The 17,446-nt window shown below is 40.5% G+C and overlaps 1 protein-coding gene across 3 annotated transcripts in view; it reads right to left on the bottom strand.

Annotated features, from left to right (window-relative positions):
- The window catches only part of RNF115 (ring finger protein 115), an 81,013-nt gene that overhangs the window by 38,843 nt on the left and 24,724 nt on the right, over positions 1 to 17,446 (bottom strand). The window contains exons 2-4 of one of the 3 annotated variants that reach the window (XM_014532341.1): positions 13,905 to 13,963; positions 12,785 to 12,836; positions 5,585 to 5,642 (exon numbers count right to left, since the gene is read on the bottom strand). In XM_014532341.1, coding sequence (XP_014387827.1) covers positions 5,585 to 5,642; positions 12,785 to 12,836; positions 13,905 to 13,914 — 120 coding nt within the window. In that variant the 5' untranslated portion in view covers positions 13,915 to 13,963. Of the gene's footprint in view, positions 1 to 5,584; positions 5,643 to 7,375; positions 7,498 to 12,784; positions 12,837 to 13,904; positions 13,964 to 17,446 lie in introns of those variants that run through there. The other 2 variants (XM_014532342.1, XM_014532343.1) reach the window with 2 other exon arrangements.

The following is a 17,446-nucleotide window of genomic DNA, read 5'->3' as shown; positions in this document are numbered from 1 at the left end:
CCTCCTGCACACCCGCTACTGGGGATGTGCCCGCAACCAAGGTACATGCCCTTGACTGGAATCGAACCCGGGACCCTTGAGTCCGCAGGCGGACACTCTATCCACTGAGCCAAACCGGTCAGGTGCTTACACTTATTCTAACAGCTTTTTAATGGAATTCATCAGGTTTTCTACATAAAAGATCATGTTAACTGTGAACTGACAGTTTTGGTTCTTTCTTTCCAATGAGTGCTCCTTATGTCTGAGAATTAGAAGAACAGCAAACAGAAAGGATAGTTTAAAATCCTGAACTTCTTATTACATATCTAATGATTTAAAACTGTCATTTCTGTAAGTCAAAATTGGTAGAATTTGATTTAATTTAACTTCATATTGTTCTTGATTATTGAGAGCCTTCTCCACAGGCCCCAGGAGCACACACAAAAGAGCACGAGCTGGTACAGGAGAGGGCAGAAGTAAAACTGCCCTCACAGATGACTGACGCATCTCCTACCCCTCCTGCCACAGACACTAGTCCCACACCCCTGCTAACTATAGGCTTAAATTGCAATACCCAAAAGTGAAGATCTCGCATTTCCACCTCTGACCTCCTTACTTTCCCCTACACCAAAGCAGTGATGCTTCTGAGCGGTGAGTGGCAAGAGCCTCATCTCTGCTAATTCACATCTCTCCCATGGACGGAGTTCATGTACTAGGAAGCTGCACAAATGCAAAGGAAGTGGTTCTAAGTTTGTGTGCTGGCTCTGCAGCCTCTAATTCTCAGGTGGGTCATCCTGTATAGACTTAGAATGTCTATTTGGCCACAGATCAACTGTGTTCTCCAATTAGGTTGAATAAAAACTAAAGTTTTACTGCCATCTGTCTAGCTTCTATGCTTTATTTTTCAATATGTTCTAGACTCAGAGGTGGAATGATGAAGTATCAACCATCACATATAACCAGACATGTTTAACACAGGATAACAGTTTAGTAAATATAGTACAAACATAAAATATGAAATATAATTCTTGTAAACTATGGAGAGACAAGAAAAAAGATCTGATATAATCCTAAGTAAATTTTTTAAAGCAGAAATACAACATGGTATACTCCTATGCCTGCATCTGAAAACAGGAAGCATGCATGTGAGAAATCAAAAGTATTATATAAAAACCATAAAACTAAAATAAGGTAATGAGAATATGGGGAATTTTTCATTTTTAAAAGTCTCCTTAATGTTGTTATCATGTCTTTCAGTATCTATGCCTCAGGACAAAACCTGAAGAAAATGTACGAAGGGAGCTTTTAGAAAAAGAGCTCCAGATTTTTTTAATATATTTATATTGATTTCAGAGAGGAAGGGAGGAGAGAGAGATCAATGATGAGAGAGAATCATTGATCGGCTGCCTCCAGCACAGCCCCCACTGGGGGATCAAACCTGCAACCCAGGCGTGTGCTCTTGACCGGAATCGAACCTGGGACCTTTCAGTCTGCAGGCCAACACTCTACCCACTGAGCCAAACAAATCAGCTAGGGCCAGATATTTTTTAATGCCTTTTAGAATTACCATTACAATGCTACATATGTAAAACAAATTTTATTTAAATAAATATAAACCAGGCTGCTCAGCGCTCCCTTCCCTTGTGTGTATACTGCGTGTTCTTTTTCTAGGAAGCCATCCATCTATCTTATATTCTGCTAATCTGAAACAGCAGCCACAGCCATTCCTGCAATGAAGTGATCCATTCCGGTAAGCTGAGACTCTCAGATCAGATGTCTCACCGGCACCAGGTCATGGTCAGAAGCTTTCAAATAATCAATGAAACCCTCAGGTAGCCATGGGCTCAATTCCCAGGTTATCAGAGACCGCAGTAGAGCAATGTCATCTCTCTACAAACTGTCAGCACCATTTCTATAATTCACTCTCCACTGACTCTCACAGGTTAACTGGCAACCAGCCTCCTCCCACCTTCACTCTATCCTCACCCACTCTCTCCATCTCCCCACCTCAGATTCACTTTAAAAAAACAATACTGATTCTGTCTGAAATTTTGCTTGGACTAAGCCTTTTCTAATATATCTAATATTTTAATAATGTAGCTATTAGTAAATAGTTTAATTATAGAAAATAACCTTCTCATTGCACAAGCAGCTCTGGCTAAAGAAAACAGCAAAACTAAACCTAAGTCTCTGCTGAAATTACCAACTAAAATATGGAAAAGAATAACTTTGGTTTCTATATATAACTTTCTAAGTTTTCTCCTTCAGGGACATGAGTATAAAACTTTAAAGCTATAAATATTATCTTTTTCTCACCTCTTTGCTTATCTAAATTCCACCTACCCTTCAAGTATCTGGTACTTTTTTTTTTTTTTTTAAGTATCTGGTACTTGAAGAAAGCCTTGTTTATCTAAATTCCACCTACCCTTCAAGTATCTGGTACTTGAAGAAAGCCTTGTGTTCCTTCTGCATGAAGTCTTAGTAGTAATAATGGCAAACATTTATGAAGCACTCTCTATATGGCAGGCACATTGGCCTACACACCTGACATGTACTAACTCACTTAACCCTCACAACAATCCCATGAGGTATTCTTTTCCCTAATTTACAGATGAGAAAACATGTACAGAGAGATCTGAAGTAATTCTGTCCAGGTCACATATCCAGTAAATAAGTGGTAGGCCCAAGATTTGAACTCAGGCAATTTGATTCCAAGGATATCACTAAGTCATTTGACCTCTCCTCCTAAAGACTTCACAAAGACTGCAGCTCACCTAATACAATCTCTCCCTACCGTGCGTGTTACACAGACCCCACAATAATTTTTCTTTTTATTTTTATTTGATTTTGAGAGAGAGAGAGAGAGAGAGAGAGAGAGAGAGAGAGAGAGAGAAACTGATTTGTTATTCCACTCATTTATGCATTCATTGTATGTGCTCTGACCGGGGATCAAACCTGCAACCTTGGCACATCGGGACAATGTTCTAAACACTGAGTAACCTGGCCAGACACCACAATAATTTTTTAAAAAATATATTTTATTGATTTTTTACAGAGAGGAAGGGAGAGGGATAGAGAGCCAGAAACATCGATGAGAGAGAAACATAGATCAGCTGCCCCCTGCACATGCCCCACTGGGTACATGCCCGCAACCAAGGTACATGCCCCTGACCGGAATCGAACCCGGGACCCTTGCATCCTCAGGCCAACGCTCTATCCACTGAGCCAAACCGGTTAGGGCACAATAATTTTATTATACTCTTTCTTGTTTACTTATTTGTTTCATACGTGTTTGCACTTCTCCAACAAAATTATAAATTCCTTGTGGGCAAGGTAACCATGATATTTGCTTCTTGTCCCTACTTTTAGCAGAGTGCTGTTAAAGCACTCAATATAGACTACTTAGCTGATTTTTTAAAACCCTTGACAATGCCCTGGCCAGCCTTGCTCAGTGGTTAGAGCGTCAGCCTGAGCACTGAAGGGTCTCAGGTTCGATTCCTGGTCAAGGGCACATGCCTGGGTTGCAGGTTGGATCCCCGGCCCTGGTCAGGACTCATTCAGGAGGTAATCAGTTGATGCGTCTCTTTCACTGCAATGTTTTTCTCTCTTCCTCTCTCTCCCTGCCTCTTTCTCTTCCTCACACCCCTCCACTCTCTAAAAATCAATGGAGGCCTCTACCGGTGTGGCTCAGTGGTTGAGTGTTGACCTATGAACCAGGAGGTCATGGTTTGATTCCCAGTCAGTGCACTCACCCAGTAGGGGGCATGCAAGAGGCAGCCAATCAATGATTCTCTCTTATCATTGATGTTTCTATCTCTCCCTCTTCCTTCCTTTCTGAAATCAATAAAATTATATATTTTTTTTTATATCAATGGGGAATAAATATTCTCAGGTTAGGATTAACACACACACACACACACACACACACCCTGGTAATTTCTATAATATTATATAGACAGATTTTTTTAAATGTAAAATATCATTTAAAAAGGAGAATACTAAAATATCCACGCATGATGACAAGGGAGAAAACTAGGCATTGCTACAAACTCTGAAGAACAGGTTATGACTCAGCAAAATTATTTTAACACCTAGAGAATAGCTCATGCCATCAGTGTCAGATTTAGCATTACTAAAGTTAGGAAACTGACTACATATATTTATTTTTCTTCTTAATGCATCTTTTCCTGGTGAGTCATATCTACAAAACTGACAAACCAATGTATTTCCATTTCCTAAAAGAGAACTAACACTTAAAAAAATATCAGATGAAGTTTTTTTGCATATGTATAATTAATAAGCGACAACCTGTGTTATCAAGGAAATAGCACACACAGAAGGAAAATACTAAAATCAGAAAAGACTTCCAGGCCTGGCAAACAGAATAAATTTTAAATAATGTTTTTCAATCCATCAAAGTGAAAAAATTAAAATGTGAGTTCAAAGACATCTTGTACCCATGTACACACATATAAATACTAAAAATTCTGCTAGTTCAAGTACTTGAGCTATCTCTGGAAAAGGCTAATGTAATCCTGAAAGACAAAGAAATTCTGATTATGGGATTTAACTTTTTTTTTAGCATCTGTTAGCTTTCTAGAGTCAAGTACTGTGGCACTAGGAGCAAAAACAAACCAGTGTTTTTTGTAGGCTGAGCTGGTAGGCTACAGACTCTAACAGTTTAAAAACAGAGTATGTAATGCCACTGAATTGTACATTTAAAAATGGTTAAGCCCTGGCTGGTATGGCTCAGTTGGTTGGATTCGATTCCTAGTCAAGGCGCTTATAGGAGGCAACCAATCGATCTTTCTCTCCCCCTCCCTTCCTCTCTCACTAAAATCAATAAACATATCCTCCCTCAGGTGAGGATCAAAATATTAATCACTAAAATAAAATAAAAATGGTTAAAACGGTAAAAAAGGAACTAAATGAGATTTTAAGTCCATAAAGTGAAAAAAGAAAATTACTCCAAATTTACTATAAAATGGTATACAAGGATGCATACTAATGCCTTGTTTTCAAGTAACAGTTAAGATTTTCCGCCCACCCCTCAAAATATGGATGCTGCATTATATAAAGAACTGGAAATTAATTATAGGTCCCATCCTGAGATCTGGAAGACAAGTAAATATCTTACCCTTAATCTAGCCCCCTAATTCCAGTTATGTCAAACTACCATGTTCATTAGAAGTAATTTCTAGAAACCAGTTCCTCTGTGTAAAGTTGAAGACTGTGCCTTAGTATGACTTCTATTAACAATTCATTCCAGCCTGCTCTTTACTTGGCCATCATGCCATTAAAGCAGGATCTGCAACACCGTTATTTCAAAAACACAAGCTTTTTATTTTCACACCATTACACACAATAAAACAGAATTCAAAATACTGTCAGGTTCAAAACAGAGGCTATTACTCTAATCAAAGCTTTACCAAAAGTAATATGCCAAAGCCCCAGCTGCTAAAAACACAAACTATTCTAAGGGCTACCCTTGTCCACATTTGCCCTATCCATTCTGTTATTTTGCTGCTCAGAGACGTGAAAATAAGTCATGATTTTAACATCCACCCACTACCTGAAGCATCCCTACACCCAAAGGAAAACTCACCTCTGTAAAATGTGTTGATGTGCTATTGTCCATCCGGTTGCCACCACCACCTAAAAAACTAAAGAGAAGAGGGAGTAAGTGACTCTATTCCCAGAAACAAGCTTCCCTCTCAGAAGCTTAACAGAGAATGTTGCAATGAGAACACAGCCCAATAAGGAAAAATTACTCATCTCAACCTGACACCTACAAAGAAAACTATGACCAACCGGCATGTGAATTAATCTATAAAAAACTATAACTGCAGCCCATCTAGCATGGCTCAGTGGTTGAGCATCGACCTCTGAACCAGGAGGTCATGGGTTCGATTCCCAGTCAGGGTACATGCCTGGGTTGTGGGCTCAAATCCCAGTGTAGGGTGTTCAGGAGGCAGCCAATCAATGATTTTCTCTCATCATTGATGTTTCTATCTCGCTCCCTCTCCCTTCCTCTGAAATCAATAAAAATATATTAAAAAACAAAACAAAAACAAAAACTGTAACTACAGCCCTGGCCAGGTAGCTCAGCTGGTTGAAGTGTCGTTCCAATGCGCCAGGGTCGTGGGTTAGATCCCTGCAGGGGATCTAACAAGAATCAACCAGTGAGTGGTGGAGCAACATGTGGGGGTCTCTCTCTCTCGCTCTCTCTCTCTCCCCCTCTCCCTCCTTTCCTCCCTCCCTCTCAACCTCCCCCATCTCTCTCTCTAAAATCAATAAAAAAAAATTTTAATTATAACAACAAAATCAAGTGGAAAATTGAGGTAAAGGGCCACCACAGAGAAGGACCTACAGAGAGCCAGCAAAGCAATTGAAATTTGACTTAGCAAAAGAAAAAAAACAAACATTCATCCTCAAGAGGGCAAGAAGACAAGATTCTCAAAATAATATTTCATTAAAAAGCCATTCAACCACCAAATAAATAAGTCTGAGACAATAGTTAATATTTCTTGGCAATGATTAAATATAGTAATGTAAGGCCCTAGCTGGTTTGGCTCAGTGGATAGAGCGTCAGCCTTCGAACTGAAGGGTCCCGGGTTTGATTCCAGTCAAGGGCATGTGCCAGAGTTTCAGGTTCAATCCCCAGCAGGGGGTGTGCAGGAGGCAGCCAATCAATGATTCTCTCTCATCACTGATGTTTCTTTCTCTCTCTCCTTTCCCCTCTGAAATCAATAAAAATATATTCTTAAGATGTAGTAATGTAAGAAGTCTGTTACTACATTTAGCACATTATAAAAGGGCTCAATAAATATTTTTTTCTCCTCCTGATAGATTACCCTATTCTTTGATTATCCTACCCATCCTTAGGGCCCATCACAAATGCAATGTCCTCCAGTAAGTCTCTTCTGAACTCACCAACCAAATGAGATTCCCCCACACTCCTCTACACTCTGACTGTGATTCAAATTCTACTGTAAATATCTAGAATTTGTCTCATCCATTTCTACCTGTCCCTCCTTTCATAAATATAAATTCAGAGGGCAAAGACTGTATTTTATTAATACAGGTATATGTAGTATGTTTATTATGTGTCAGACATTATACAGAGCACTCATCACTTTTGGAAAACCCTGCAATGCCATATTCCATATTGATAATTTGAAAATAGAAGTTGTTAAATTAGTATCACATGTGTAAACATCGGAGAAACAACTGTGTAGTTAACTAGCTCAATGAAGCAGGGGCATGGCAGAGCACTTGAGTGCACAGTCCCTGGAGGGGTCCCGCTCTGTCATCTACCAGCTGAGTGACTTCAAGCACCAACCTCTCAGTGCCTCAGTGTCCTTGTGTATCAAGTGGGAAGAATAATGGCACTTATAATAGGGTAGTTGGTGAAGATTACTTAACACATGTAAAACATGTGGAACAGTGCTTGGCACCCAGAAAGTCCTTGACAGAGAATGAGGATGGTGATGGTGGTGGGGGTGGTGATAGGTGCCCCTGGGTGGAGCAAGAGAAAGACATGTCAGTTTCATCCAGGAAGTTGGGAAGGGTGCTGCAGAATTGGTCTTGTGTGGCAGAGGAAGGGGGTTCCCTCTAGATTAGTGGTTCTCAACCTTGGCTGCACATTAGAATCACCTGGGAATCTTTTTAAAATCCTGATTTCTGGGCCTCATCCTCCGGAAATTCTGTTTCTTTGTTATGGGGTGGGGCCACAACATTAGTAACAAAGAAACAGAATTTCCGAAGGATGAGGCCCAGAAATCAGGATTTTAAAAAGATTCCCAGGTGATTCTAATGTGCAGCCAAGGTTGAGAACCACTGCTCTAGATGGAGGGTTCAGCACTGTGGGTACAGTTAAGGTGGAGAGAAGGCTGTTCTGAGAACTTTAGCCAGACAGGAACTGCTCCCTGCTCCTGAAATATGAGCTTGGAGTCAAAACAGAAACAAACATGGCATATTTCCATGTGTAGAACATTTTGTTTGTATTCATGAGAGAAAACTAGCCAGGCTGGAAAACTATGGTTTGTGAACAAATGCTTTTCTCAAATAGACATGACCAGTGCCTACAGTGGCAGGGAGGCTGATAATAAGAAGCACTTAACTAGTTAATTCCAAGTTATGGAAAAACTTGTTAAGAAAATGAAGGGTTTAAATAACACTGAATTAATTACTGAAAGGGCGAGGGCTACGCCCTCCATCTTGCCCCAGGGTAAGGGCTACGCCCTCCATCTTGCCCCAGGGTAAGGGCTCCATCTTACCTTGGCCATGTGCTTGGCAAGGCCTCTGCTAGCCACACCCAGGAACAAGACACCGACTTGCGCCTGGCCAATCGGCAAGGCCACAGCCCTTTCTCCTTCCCTTACTCCAAACCCCTATAAAACCCCTCTCCACACAGAGTTCTCTCTCTCTCTCTGCTTCCTGACGCTGTGTCGGCAAGGTGGGGGAGCCGAGCTAGCTCGAATAAAGACTCTTATGCTTTTGCATCGGACTGGCTGGCTCCCTGATGTGGTTTCTTGGGGATCCTGAAATCTGGGCATAACAATTACATTGGTTAACAGTGTGGCCTGAGTTTAGCAAATAATATTTTAGCCCTTTACTTTCCTTAAAACAAACAAAACAAGTTGCAGTCAAGCTCACAACCCACAATCAAATGATATCATTGCTGGGCACAAGCCCTGATAAATAAGAAATGGGTGTGTGAGACATGATTTAAAATTTCATCCCTTGATGGAAATGCTTGAGGGTGATGTGATTTTCTTTTTCCTTTTCTCAGCCTGCTCAGCCTATGAAGTTTCCTATCTGAAAGTTAATCTTCCCAACTTCCTTTGGAATTTAAGGAAACTTAATCTTCTGGTGTGTAAACAAAAGGGACTCAGTGTATTGCTTTCCCTCTGACACTCAAAAGCCTAGGAGTGTTGAAGTAGCAGCTAACAGGATCTAGTGCTTACCAGGCAAAGCAAACCCGGCCATTCTTGTTTGATTGCCTACAAAGTTATTGCCTTTGAAAAAGTTCACCTTTACCATTAAAAATGCTGGTCCTCTCTTTCAGAAGGCTTGAAAGGTATGGGGGGAATTGAGGAGAGGCAGTTAAACTTGAAGAGGAAAGTTAAGGACCTGGGATTTAGTTAAAATAGAAGGCTAGGCCCTAGCAGGTTGCTCAGTGGTTAGAGCATCAGCCCGTGCACCCAAAGGTCGTGGGTTAGATTCCGATTAAGGACACATACCTTGGTTGCAGGCTGGATCTCAGCCCTGGTAGGGGCACCTGTGGGAAGCAACCCATCCATGCGTCTTTCTCACAACAATGTTTCTCTCCCCCCCACCCCCACCTCCCTTCCACTCTATGTAAAAGCAATGGAAAAATATCCTTGGGTGGGGTTTAAAAAAAAATAGAAGGCTAGATTAACAAGGGAGCAGGTTATTTGAATAATAGTGTGGTAGGCAGACAAGTAAGCAGAGCAGGACAATGGGCCAGGTACAGAATAAGGTCACTAGGGTGGAAACCCCCAGGTGCTTAGCAATGGACAATTGTAGGGTGGGACCTTGCCCCCAGAGTGACCTTTCCTCCCTAGCACATTGCTGGTCACGCAGTTTGGACCCCCAGACCTTTCCTCCTTAGAGATAACATTTAGGCCTCAGTTATTTCAGCTCCAGGCCCAGAGAAATAATGCCACAGCTGACCTCAGGACCAGCTGCATTGGCTAATGATCCCCTACCCTGGTACAGACCAATCAATCAGTGAAGACCTAGACCCAGGAGGAACACACCTGCAAAGCTACTGAATATTCCCTTAAGATCTTCCCCTGGAACCTCCCCTAAAATCTCCACCCTTAAAACCCGTAAACTGGAGGGCCCAGCGGGCTCTTCCTCCTGAGAGCAAGCCTGCGCCAATGCCTTTTCCTTTCCTTTCTCCTTCCCCTTTTCCCCTTTCCGACCCCCCACCCATAGCTTCCTCACTCCCAAGCTCCAACCGCCCTTCCTTTACCTCTATAACTTTCCTAAGCCCATTTCTTCTAGGAATTACTTCTACCTCTGTGATTTAACAAGTAAATGTTCTCTTATGTTGGTCTTGGACTCTTGGCTCTGAATTCTTTCCTAGCCAGAACCCAAGTACCGAGGTTGCTGAACCCAGGTTTGCTCGGACCCCACAGGTCAGACACCTGGTAGCAGTTCCAGCCACCTACAACAATAGTGTAAGAAACAGCTTGATGGCAAAGATATTTAACATGTTTCAGTGAGTACTTCTCTATTTCTACCAAGGAAAAGGAATGTACGTAATAAACTTGAAAAAGTTTTCAACAGTCTGTTTCTTATATAAAGAGAAAAAAAATACTTGAAAAAATGTCTATTACGGTATGCTAGTAAATGCTTAAAAATTGGCTGTCTGGGGGGAGGAGAGGGGAAGGAGGCCCTGATTTGTAGTGTTTATCAATTTCCTTGGTGTAAATACTTCCCCGCCCCCCCAGAAAAAAAAGACTGGATTTTATTCATACAAGTATATATAGAGTGTTTATTTATGTGTCAGACATTATACAGAGCATTCACCACTTTTGAAAACACTGCAATGCCATATTCTATATTGGTACTTGAAAATAAAAGCTGTTAAATTAGTATCACATGTGTAAACAAGAAAATAACGGTCTATTCCCAATGACAGGGAGAAATAATGTCCTCATGAAATTTGCAAAGAGAGAAAACTGGCTAAGCCTTTGGGGAAGGGGTGCGGAGAAAGAACCACAAGAACCAATGGAGACCACTTTTACCTCAAGAGACACACGTAAGTGGCCCAACCGCACCCCACACTCACCCCAATGATATAAAGTCCACAAACTACAATAAATGGCTTTCATTTTCAGAATTACACCACCAATCCGGGCATTGTGCTGAGCTTATCGAGGAAACACACATCCTGATTCGTCAGAAACCAAAGGTGAAAAAGCAAAGCAAATACCAAGGTCCATGTAATCATTCCCAGGCCTTATAGTTTTCTATTTAGAAACCATTTAACACCTGTATTAGTTCAGAAGTTTAAAATGCTTTTGTAAAAAATACTTCAGATGTAGAACAAGCCCAAGAGTACCCTACAATCAATGCCAAATAAGTAAATAACTACCACATACTTAAAAAAAAAAAGTTGAGTGGCTGTGCAGCCATTTTATTGCTCAAGCCTAGACAGGCTTCCAAAGCTGTTTCTTGCCTTTACCACATGACATGGTTTCAGGGATTCCAATATCCTTGGTAAGTAAAGCCATCAATATCTTTTGGGGTTCTACTCCCCCTTAAAGTCCCTCAGCATCCCCCCTTGCCTTAAAATTCCTTACTTAGTATTTTAAAATGATAGCGCTAATCACAGAGAAGGGATAATAAAACAACAACATTGTTCTGACAAATGTTATAAAGCTTAAGAACATGTACAAGGTGCCCCTCTAGACTGTGGATGAAAAGGGGCCACATACTAAACCTGACCCGCTCAGGGGAGGCCTTACAAATACAGAGACATAAAGTAACCACGTAAGATGGTCTGAAATTAAAACTTTTTAACTAAAAGCAGTGATGGCAGGTAGTCAAGTCCTAGGCTAGAATCTTCCCAGACAAAAGTCAGCGTTACTTAATTAAGCCTGTCTATTGTCCTTTGGTAGACAGGGTAACTTTCCTTTCTCCATACCCCTCAGGGCACAACCAGTGACCACAAATTCTCACTGTTATTTTTATTGTGTTAATTGTTGACTGTTAACCCTCCTGTAACCATTTATGTAAAAGATGTACATGTCTATCATTTTGCTTTTTATCTAATTCCAGAGGTTTCCCATTTTGCTTTCTCCCACCTCCCTCATCTATCACCAATAGATTTCATGTAACCTACTTATACCTTCTCTCTTGATTATAAATAAAATAAGATAAAAAACTGCCATTCTCTGGAGCATTTTCTCAACCCTTGAGATTTTGCTTCCTGGCAATTGTTGACAGTGGCTCAAATAAACTCACAACAATTCTCTACAGGTTTGAATATTTCTTACGTTGACAAGATGAAATGTCTAGTAGCAAATGGGGCCCATTATCCAATATTTACATATAAGGATTTCCTCATTAGTTTTCATTGTACACTACTTACCACTGCAATTTCTAAGTATTCAAATCTGCAACTGTTTATGAACTTTGTAGAAGGAAATATCATGCTGCCTCTGAGAGAATGATTGTAAGAGAAAGATTTCTTCAACCATTTAAAACACTGATCTTTGCATTGTAGTAATTGCTACTAATAGCACCTGCACAGGACAATCTCTACTCTACAAAGGCACAAATTAAAGAATTACTAAGTCAACTAACAGGATCCATAGAATTCATAGTCCCCTGCTGGAAAAGACTCATCTGCAGTTACCCACGATCCTCATTTATAACCGTGCTTTGTACATAGGCCTAAAAAAACCAGGTTACTATTTAAAAACTTAGAAAGGTAAACCCATAATTGCCACCCAAAAGCAAATATGCTCTTTATGTAACACATGCAGAGGCTAAATGCTGGAAATAAGTATTTGATGCAATTATAACAGCACAAATAAAAAGCCACCCAAATTAGCATGCCATCCACACATAATTGCTAATTTTGCTATCATGCTGGTTTTATACTATTAGAGTTGGTATTGTGTTATTTAAAACCAAGATTATTAGATTAACATTTAAGTGCTAATAACAAACTAGATCCCATGCCATTTACTGTCCCAGAAGCTCCAACTCATTCGTATATAAAATCACCAATCATTGATAAAGTCAAACTAGTAGTACATACTGTAAAATATGTAGGTTTTCCTGGTTGTGGAAGGGACCTTCAAGCTTAGATTCTGCCAAGAGCAACAGTAAAGGAATTATTTACTGCCATTATAATCCCCCAAATCAAGATTAAAAGCTTCAGATTACAGATTTTTATCGTCAGTACTTCCACTGTCTAACTAAGGTTTAACTACACAGTCATAAAAAAAATAAATGTGCCACTATATTTAGCCAAAAAGGCCATCATATCAATGCTATTCTACTGCTTATTAAGTTTTTATAGTTTTATTCATACTAATCAAGAAGTAATATACTAGTATAATACGGTCACTTTCAAATATTTCAAGTCCCAGCTGGTTTGACTCAGTGGATAGAGTGTCAGCCTGTGGACTGAAGGGTCCCGGATTTGATTCCGGTCAAGGGCATAGGCCCGGGTTGCAGGCTTGATCCCCCATTGGGGGCATGCAGGAGGCAGCCGATCAATGATTCTCACTCATCATTGATGTTCCTATCTCTCTCTCCCTCTCCCTTCCTCTCTGAAATAAAATACATTTAAAAAATTTCAAGCATTACAATGGGAGCCAATTTCAAGTATTACAAACTATTAATATTACAGTAGGAAGATGGCATACAGTTGGTGGCAATAATTCCAATAAGAATAAGGACCCAAAGCTTCCTCAAGGCAGAATAACAACTCAGTTTCCTTGCTAGAAAACAGCCTATTTATTTTATATCTTTGTCAGATGTTACTCCCAAGCCCACCAAGGAGGTAACAACAGTTTACCTTCAAACAACAGTGATCACTAAAAAGTAATCAATAATCTAAGAGACCTCTAAAGTCTCGAAAAATAAACCAGAAAATTTACCAGATACTGTTATGGCTATAGGTTTCCAAAGCAAGTCACACACAATCAGAAATAAAACATTTCATCACACCCACTATCACATCAGTTGCCAAATCTTCCCATTTTTCTTCTCCTTTCCCTCTGCCACTTTTCTCCCCCTCCAAATCCGCCCACCTTCCTCTCAGCAGACAGTGTAAGTTACAAAACAAATTTCTTTCTATTCATTCAGACAATGCTGAGAGAAAGTAATTTTGATAACAGAATGCCTGATTTATTCATGAGCTTGTACAATACCTGGAATCATCTGTCACTTCTTCAATAAAGCCTGATTCACATCTGGGACAAATATATTCCTATAAAATAAAAAAATAAATTAAGTGTCTCATTAAAAGCTAAATAACATGCAGTACACAAGCTGATCTGCTTGAAATGCTGTATGCGCTTGCTCATTTCCAGGATAGTTTTTTCTATTATACTCTGGCAAATGACAAATTCCACAAGAAGCTTGCAAAATAGCCTCATAAGTGGTTATCAAGGACACCTGAAGGAAGGATGTCAAAATTTATTTCTTTTTCTTAATATGGGTTAATTTTTTTTTAATGGGAATGAATTCATTATCTAATTTTCTCTTCAAATCTAATGAAAAGGCTCCATTAGCAATAGCAGAGCAGTAAAAGACTGTAATATTGATGGATACAGAAACTGCTATTTTTTACTATGTTCATATAAAAAACAAACTGAACCACAGCATAAATCAATCTGTAAACAAGGAATTTACAATGAAGTTTTGCAATATTTCTAATCTATTTTTTATAACAATGATTCCAAATAAAACTTAATACTCAGATCCCAATCAGTCAAAGAAATCTTGAGAAAGAACAAAGTAGGAGGTATCAAACTATACTACAAAGCTACAATAATCAAAACAGTATGGTACTGCCACAAAAACAGAGATATAGATGAATGGAATAGAGAGCCCAGAAACAAAGCCTCGCTTACATGGTCAATTAACCTACAACAAAGGAGACAAGGATATAAAATGGGGTAAAGACAGTCTCTTCAATAAGTGGTGTTGACAAAATTGGACAGATACAAGCAAAAAATAAAACTGAATCACTTTCTTACAGAATATACAAAATTAAACTCAAAATAGATTACAGACTTAAATGTTAAATGTTAGACCCGAGCCCTGGCCACTGAGGCTCAGTTGGTTGGGTGTCATGCCATGCACCAAAAGGCTGCCAGCTGGAGTCCCAGTGAGGGCACATGCCCAGGTTTCGGGCTCGATCCTCAGTGGGGGGTGACCAGGATGCAGCTAATCCATATTTTGTTCTCACATTGATGTTTCTCTCGCTGTCCCTTCCTCTCTAAAAAATCAATTTTAAGAAATAGTTATTTTTAAAGTTAGACTTGAAATTATAAAACTTCTAGAAGAAAACATAGGCAAGTAAACTCTTTGACACTGCTTTTAGTAGCTCTTTAGATATACCTCCTTGAACAAGGGAAATAAAATAAATAAATAGGACTACATCACACTAAAAACTTTGCACAGTAAAGGACACGTACAAAAGGAAAAGACAATCTACTGAATGAATGGGAGAAAATTCGCAATTGATATATCCAATAAGGGGTTAATATCTAAACTACATAAAGATCTACAACTTAACACTAAAAAACCTAAACAATTCAATTTAAAAATTGGCAGAGGACATGACCAGACATTTCTCCCAAGAAGACATACAGATGGCTGACAGACATGAAAAGATGCTCAACATCACTGCCAATCATTAGGAAAATGCAGATCAAAACCACAATGAGATATCACCTCACACCTGTCAGAATGGCTATCATCAATAAATCAACAAATAACAAATGCTGGCAAGGTTGTAGAGAAAGGGGAACCCTTGCCTACACCAAGCATGTCAAACTCACGGCCCACAACAAATATTTTTGCAGCCCAGTCAATATAACGGTATGTAAGAAACATTTTAATAAAAATTTCATAACTTAATTTTTACAATATCCTGTTATACATAATCCTATCTAATAAAGAGGGAATATGCTAATTGACCCTCATGCTGTCACAAAGATGGCGGTGCCCACAGCCAATAAGGAGGGAATATGCTAACTGACTGCCCCACCCTCAAAGATAGCGGCACCCACAGCCACAAGATGGCGGTGCCCAGTACTCTCAGCCCCACTGGGGCAGCAGGCGGGCCCGGACGCTCTGCGCGCCTGCCTCCGGAGTCCTCCAGTCCCCTCAGCCCTCCAGCCCCCCAAGGCCAGCCCGAGGCGCAGGCAAGCCTCAGAGTCGGCTGTCCAGCCCCCCAGGGCCGGCCCAAGGTGCCGGTAACCAGGGCCAGCCGAGGCTTGCGCTGTCGGCAGTGGCAGAGGTGTGATGGGGCACTGCCTTCCCCTGATTGCCGGGTCGCCTCCCGCCCCTGAGGGCTTCCAGACTGTGAGAGGGGGCAGGCCGGGCTGAGGGTCCCCCCACCCCCCAGTGCATGAATTTTCATGCACCGGCCTCTGGTTATTAATAACAAACTACAACGTTCGCTAATGACTGATTACTATAATCGTGTTGCATTCATTTCCCTTGCACACCTTAGGCACAGGCACACCATTTCTCTCCACTAATACTAGCAGCGAATATTTTAGCAGCCGATGGCCACATCATTAGTCTTGTACTGACTTGTTTGGTGTGCGCAAGAGGAAATATTTCACTTTCGGAGAACAAGAAAAATAGGTTTATTTGCGTTACGCTTATTAATTTGTGCAGTTATTTGGTGTCTGGTAAGTTAATACTCAAGAAAAAATATTTTTATTAAAATGTTCTATTATTTTATGTTCACAATTACTCATTTATTTCAGCCCTTTGTATTTAGCATGTCTCTATTGAAACAAACCTACATTTCTATGAAAATTGAAGCTTTTGTTTTTTGCAGCCCATATAAACTTAAACCTTGTTTATTTGGCCTGTGTTAGCCTTTGCGCTTGACATGCTTGGCCTACACTGTCAATGTAATTGCAAATTAGTGCAGCCAACTTAAACACTTAAAAATTGAGCTGCTGGAGAAACATTTGCGTTACACTTATTAATTTGTGCAGTTATTCAGGGTCTGGTAAGTTAATGTTCAAGAGAAAAATATTAATTTTTATCAAAAGGTTCTATTATTTTATGTTAACAATAACTCATTTATTTCAGCCCTTTGTATTCAGCATGTCTCTATCGAAATAAACCTATATTTCTATGAAAATTGAAGCTTTTGTTTTTTGCAGCCCATATAAACTTAAACCTTGTTTATTTGGCCTGTGTTAGCCTTTGCGCTTGACAAACCAAGATGGCGGCATAGGTAAACACTGGAAATTGCTGCCTCGCACAACCACTTCAAAAATACAACTAGAAGACAAAACGGACATCATCCAGAACCACAGGAAGGCTGGCTGAGTGGAAATTCTACAACTAGAAGGAAAGAGAAAAGCACACTGAGACTCAGAGGAGGTGAGGAAGTAAAGTGCAGAGGTACGGAGGCGCACGTGGAAAGGGCTGGCAACTGAGGACACGGTTGGTTTTTTTCAATCACAAGGGAGACACAAGCTCCCGACGGCCCTGACTCCAATTCCAGGCGTGTCTCTGGGGACCCAGACTCATACGGGGAGAAACTGGATTGTCTGGCATTGGTCGAAACTCCAGGGCGGCTTTCTCTCAGAGGTGCTTGCAGCGATTACCGGGACACTGAGACCCGGGGCCTCTTAGGGCAGGGCTGAGGACCAGCCATAGCTGTTTGCTCCGCCCTGTTGATTCCCTGAGAACCTGCCCCACCCAAGCTGTGGGC

This window comes from Myotis brandtii, unplaced genomic scaffold (assembly GCF_000412655.1).
Source record: "Myotis brandtii unplaced genomic scaffold, ASM41265v1 scaffold882, whole genome shotgun sequence".
NCBI lineage: Eukaryota > Metazoa > Chordata > Mammalia > Chiroptera > Vespertilionidae > Myotis > Myotis brandtii.
Note: the sequence above shows the minus strand (reverse complement) of the source record. Positions and strands in the feature narration are given on the sequence as shown.